Here is a 6,474-nt window from a genome sequence, read left to right as displayed (position 1 = left end):
ATAAGTATGCATATGCCTGTATATTTTACAGCGCCATTCCACGTTCGCATGCCCGATAGCAAGGTCGAAGCCACGCAACGAAAAATCAATCATATATAACACATCCCCATGTTACAGAAAATCTCAGCAAACATACATAGCCGGTCGTAGTTATGCGTAGTTACATTTCAATTACTGGCATTACTGTGCCCGTCATGACCATGATAAACACAAGCATTTCTTAATAATATTAAAGAATAAAAAATCTCCGTCCTATCGAGCCCGAATATGTCTGCATTACAGACACAGGCCACCGGACAGTCACACTCTGTAATAACACATGGTGCTAGGCATACTCGCACCATATGTTATTACAGAGTGTGATGTTCGAGAAATATGGCAGCTATAAAAAAAAAAGCATAGCCGACTATTAGATGAGTCCGACATTTAAACAAACAAATGTGTCGTACGTTTGTAGGATAATAGTGCGTTCAAAATCTGACGAGGCTCAGAACTGCACTCCCCCTGTGCTTAATATTTTTTTCTACTCGACTCAATAAAGCATCCAGGCTCAATGTCAATGTACTTAATGCGATCTTCAGCCATGCAACTATATCCAGGATCATATTTATTATCCAACGTTACTTGGAAAATTGAATAAACAAAAGTGCAGAAAGACGCACCGTTGATTAAAAAATACTTACGTATATCGGCGACTCTGAAGGTCGAATCTCCATGGTGGTCCTAAAACAGGGACTGCAGCAGACTTTTTATTCTGCAAGGTAATCCAAGAACGTAAAGGAACAAGTGACTGTTATCCACAAATTCCTGCTTAGAGAATCGTAAGAGTAAATAGCAGAGCGTAGATACGCGATACCTTCACCTATGAGAACGTCGAAAGAATATAACATGCGGGTTATAGCATCGGTCTATATATGCATACGTGTATTCATCAAATAGTTTATGTATCATCCTTATGCGGCATAATTGCCTCTTTAATTCCATAGATATATGTATCCAAAAAGGACCGTTGTATTAGCAAAGCGCCTCCGCAAGCCTAACTATGCGCCTCCGTCGACCTTTGTTAGACATTGTCTGCGTAGTCCTTCCAGCAGCTACATCAGCCATCGCTGAAAGCGTGACAAGTTCCACTTACGGTGCTACTGCACCTCAGCGTGAGTTAACAGCGCCAGCGTACGACGATAGAGAAATACGTCTAAAACTGTTCACTCTGAGACCTGCGCCCGCCTTCGTATGGTATTCGCCGCTTGTACGTGCTGGCTGCTCTGTACAGACTTTGTGACCCTTTTATGCAAAGAATATATTTATAAAAATGTATAATAAAGTAATATACAAAAGTTGTATACAATATATAACGTATGAAAATTATTATCTATTTACTATTACTACTAACGACTATCATCATTCCAACGAAGATTTCTTTTATCCGCTTTTATAAAACACTAAACTACGGGGATTCAACAAGGGGAGTGTATACGGTCTTTTGAATCTTTCTGATGTTTAAATCTTTTTCTTGAAACATTTCCAAACACTGTTTAAATCTCGAAACAAACAGTTGTCGATTAACAAAAAGCCCAGTCGCAGGATAAGAATAGGTTTCCAACTTCGAATGCTTGAGTCTTAAACCATCATTTATGTAACACGTAGGTTTTTCCGAGTCCTAACTCGTTTAACTGATTTTGGGTTTTTTTTTTTATTCATGTGACAAGGTTATAGATACGGATATTTTGAAAATTGCTGCTATCTACCTCGCATCGTCGTTTGTGTGCGCTGGTCTCCTGCAGAGACTTCTCAGCATAAATATGTGGACAAGACAAAGCAGAATCTGAACATAGAGTTGTATTGATATACTTCTACGGCGAAGCGCATGTTTGAAGATCTTCTGATTTTTTTCGTCTTAGTACTTCCGTTTGATTATGTTGGTTCTATTGAATAATCTTAGATGCGGGGTCCTGACAATCTTAGATCTTGTCGCGGTGATTTGCACGATTGTAGTAGTTCAAAGTTTGCCATCGGTGTATACCTCTTTCTACATGTGTAGTAAGATTAGGTTTGGTTTTTCAACTTTGTTGAAGTTATGAGAAAGATCGAGTTAAAACCACAAGATAAGCAACAGATACGAGGGTTTTTTCTGGTTGTTTGAACCTATGGCTGATCTTTAACTATTACTTCCTTATAGACTGAATTATACCGTATCTGCCTCGTGAGATATTATTACGAGGGTCATGCAAGAGGGGCCAGCAGTATAATCGCGCCCTTTTAGTCCTCTGCCGAAATCCACGAAGGGCAAGCTTGCGATACGGAATGTCAGTCCGGATGTGGAATACTATGTTCTATTCTTTTCATGTAGTGTTTGCTATCTATCTATTGACGGATTTTATTAAGCTTATCTGAGTTTTTCCTCAACCTACCTCTACAGCGGCATGGCAATAATATACCATAGTAGAAAAAAACGAGCTTGCCTAACCTCAGTATCAGGAAGATCCAACTTGCTAAGAAAATTAAAATAGCGGGAAGGTATTAAGGCAATGGTAAACAGCACGTGTTTCGTTCTGCAAATCTACATTTTCCGATGCTACCGTAAGCTTTCAAATTCTGCGGGCAACACTGTCGACGGAAAAAACGAGGTCAGATAATGCGCAATCTAGATATATAACTTTGGTTAAGTATAGTAAACAGTTAAATTGCGCAATGTATTGCTCACAAGTAGCTTGCTATAAGCGTTTTTTTCGGCCCTACTTGTGCTCGCTCTATTTGAATCTTTCAAGAAGACCCCGGCAGCAGTACTAGATTTAACCGGCAACAAGGACAGATTCGAGTATAGTTTTCTGTCGGGATACCCGTGGCCTTGGCCCCACAAGCAACTGCGGCATTGTTCGTATTCTGAAACACAACAATGATGCCCTTCGGCGAACCTTTATTCCGCCCTGTTTTTCATTCTTTCGGACCATTCCTATTACACTTTCTTCTTGTGATCTAGAATACCTTCCCTGTCTCTCTATCGAAGGAAGTAACTTCGTCGTTCTATCTGTGCTATGTGGCCTGTGCCAGCTATTCCCCTACACTTCCTGGCACTGCCTGAATCCATCATTTCTCTTCATAGTTTTCGTACTGCGGCTGCTCGTCGTCTGCACCCAAGCCAATGGCAGCGGAACAAGCAGTGGTCTGACTTCATATATTTTCCTTTGCCGTCGCCCTAGTGTTTGACCCCTTCAACAAAAACTTCCAGTTTCTTCCCTTTTGAGGTTCTTCTTCTCTTGCTGCCTACGCAAGTTTGTGCAAGTCACGGTAGGCCTGCCGAACCTTCGTGTATTGCTTACCTACTACTCTTCCTCTAGCGCTTCACGCAAGTTTAGCCCCTGTGCGCGAACTTGTTTGCATGAACAGCCTGCGATCCACCAACGAAATACGACCTGGAATATCGCTTGGCGAACAGTCGCTATCGGCCAAACCTATATCGTCACCATGACAGTCATTCTGTCTGTACGCTATACGCGGCTAAGATAACGTTAGCAGTTGGCGCATTTCGTTACAAAATTGGAGTTCGGCCTTGCTGCTCCGCGTAGGTAACATGCCCATAGGTCAACAGGCGCTTTGCCTACCCTTCGCTCGTTATCTAGCTGAACCTGTCTACTCCGAGCTATTAGCACTACTACTACCACAGTCGGTTGTACTTCGACTTTCGCGCAAAAGCTCTAGCCTTCGAATCCTGGGTCGAACGGGTTTCAGCTGAGAAGATGCTACGACACTGATGTCCTGTCTAGGAAAGTGTCGAGCAGCTACTACAGCCACAAGCACCGCGCACCCCGCCACTGCTGCTGTCGCGAAAATGGGCGAAGCCGTAGACGAAGTGTCGTCCCGACAAAGGTACGTCCTGCTTATTAATTGTATAGTGATGCCTGCAGAATAGAAGCCGCAAGCAGACCAAACCGCTCAAGATCAACCATTAGGGGTTCTTTTTGCAAATATAGATAATTAGATAAACAGAGTGCCATTAAGCTGAACTGGCTGTGAGACGCAACGAGTGCAAACATCGAAAATTGCTGCTAGTATAATATTTAGTTGTTAACAAGCCGACTGTGTTATACCCGCCCGTCGGAGGCAGCCAAACAGGCCGCGTGATTAGGTTATTCTCTGGAAGCCATTTTTGTTGCCTTCAAAGAGATGTAAGTCAAGAAAGCGCTTTGAAAACTCTGTTAATTAGGCCGCGTGGCAACGAATCAGAGGTTCTCGACAAACTGCAGCAAGAGTTACTACGTTCGAGTGTAGCTATTCTGCATCCGCAAGCAAACAGGATTCGCAAAATTCTCCATTATAACTAGTTCGCTAATCACTCTTCCGGGGCTGTCTACAGTAACTCTGCGTAAAAATAGAAGCACAGCTAGAATAAGCTTGGCCAGTATTCTGTCTGATAAAAAAAACAATATACGCTATAGGGACGCAGCGTTACGATATCCTACGATCTCAACACCATTAAAAAATCAAAATAATAGCTTAGGATGAACTCAAATTTATTTTTTCTTCCGATCTGAGTAATACTGATGATCTGACCTACCATATTTGCAACTTATTACTTGCGTTTAGCGTAGCTTTCTGTTTAAGCTACACCTAAGTCCGACCAATTCGCATTTAGCAGCTGTGGCTGGGCTCGCAAACAGTGGCGCTTGTTGTTTCATTTGTTCAATTTGACTCTGTTTTTCCCGCATAAATAGAATATGACGCATCGTTTATCCGGAACGAAACAACGATAAGAGATCGTATACATATTGTTTAACTATGAAATAAATTTTATCGACATCGGAAGTCGAGATGGTAATTAAGGCCTATTAGGTGCAATGTCATCAAAGTTAACTATTATAATAAATAACGAAACAACACAGACGGATATGTCCCCATCTTGCTAATAATATAGTAAGGCTAGTCTAAATAATTATAAACAAACAAGTAAATTTGAAAAAAAAAAACTTTTTTCCTATGGAAATTGTTTCTATCTATCTCTTGCAAAATTATATATGACGCAGTAATGTGCTCAGCCCGAACGCTGACGCCGACCTGTGCCGGTACCTGTGTCTCTTAGCTATCCCTTAGCAACTGCAGTATCACATTATCCGATTCAGTGTTCCCATTTTTGGCGTCTGTGCCATCTTAGTCGGCCGCGCGTCTGACTATCGCTCATGATTTCACCGAATTCCCTTAATACGTTAGTAAAAATTATACGTTTCTACCGCCTTCTACTGAACAACACGTCTCCGTGGAAAGCACGTTTGCTTTCTCTGGAGAACTGATTCCCACAGTGGTCCAACGATAGTTTAAGCCTCTTGCATCAGACAGATATGATATGCACACAAAATAGTCCCTCAACAGCAGTCCAATAGTTAATGAGCAACCGATTTAAATTATTCTGCTCACACGGTCAGTTACTTTAGTCAACACCCATGTTTCAGTGAATCAAATAGCAACAATATCAAGCCGACCCAATCCTTGAACAGACAGTAATAACAATATTAATCAGACTAGCACAAAAAACACAAGTCTTTCCTCGAAAGACGAAACCATTCGCAAGTAAGACGAAGCCGGAAAAGTTTCCGTCCGGCTGTTACGACGGATGTGTAACGGCACGAAGGGTACTGAGAGGACATAAGTTTTTGCAATACATATAACATTTCAGAATCTAACATTCATAAACAACTAACTGTCAGACCGGACACACCGCAGATTTACAGGTAGGTATTATTCGACCGATATTCACATAACTCTGTAAATAATGCTTCGACAAAACTGTGAACTGTCACATAAAGAGAAAAAGAGAACTAAGGACTCAAGAAACCTGACAACGATGCCAGTTTGATCCTGTCGTAAAACCACAAGGGTCTGTTTCGACTGATTTTGTTGATTCCGCCTGCGTTTTTTGCATATACCGCCATCTTGAGATAAAGCTTCGCAAACGGAAATACTTCCGTAGTTCTACTTAATCAGCTTGTGTGGGTATGTATTCTTTGTTGAACTACGCCCACCAGCATCACCGACTCGCGCTTAGTACGGGGAAGAGCACTGAAGACCGGCGGACTCAGGCCGTCAAAGCATGAGAGCATCATTTCCAGATGAGCAGACAGCACAGTACGACCTCGTGTTATGCTTAGTTTACTATTACAATAGAATATACAGACGTACTAACTGCGCCTTCATTGGCTTGGAGTGGGACTGAAATGACGCTGACCTGTGCAACTTGTTATAGTTTGTGATAACAGTGAACGATAATAGCTCCACCTCGAAAGATTAGCAATATGCTATTAAGTACGCGGCTATAAGAACATCAGGCATTTATGCTGGTAGCCAATAATACAGAAATATAAACCCCGTCAATTTGTTCCTCAACAGACATTACTACTACTCATGATACGACTGTCCACGTCAAGCGAAATAGTGGTCTTTTATTTCAACTAAATATTTAATCTTATACACAATATATATATA

The 6,474-nt window shown here is 41.6% G+C and overlaps 1 protein-coding gene across 16 annotated transcripts in view; it reads right to left on the bottom strand.

Moving 5' to 3' along the window:
- Positions 1–6,474, bottom strand: part of cyst (rho guanine nucleotide exchange factor 18 cysts) — a 223,300-nt gene that overhangs the window by 206,522 nt on the left and 10,304 nt on the right. For all 16 annotated transcript variants that reach the window (XR_015316507.1, XM_086974227.1, XM_086974226.1 and 13 more), the window contains one exon: positions 684–754. Coding sequence is in view for 13 of the 16 variants with exons in the window: in XM_086974227.1 (XP_086830353.1) it covers positions 684–716 (33 nt within the window). In the remaining 3 variants the exon portion in view is untranslated. The remainder of the gene's footprint in view (positions 1–683; positions 755–6,474) is intronic.

This window comes from Varroa destructor, unplaced genomic scaffold, assembly GCF_002443255.2.
Source record: "Varroa destructor unplaced genomic scaffold, Vdes_3.0 BEIS01000007.1, whole genome shotgun sequence".
In the NCBI taxonomy this organism is placed as follows: domain Eukaryota; kingdom Metazoa; phylum Arthropoda; class Arachnida; order Mesostigmata; family Varroidae; genus Varroa; species Varroa destructor.
Note: the sequence above shows the minus strand (reverse complement) of the source record. Positions and strands in the feature narration are given on the sequence as shown.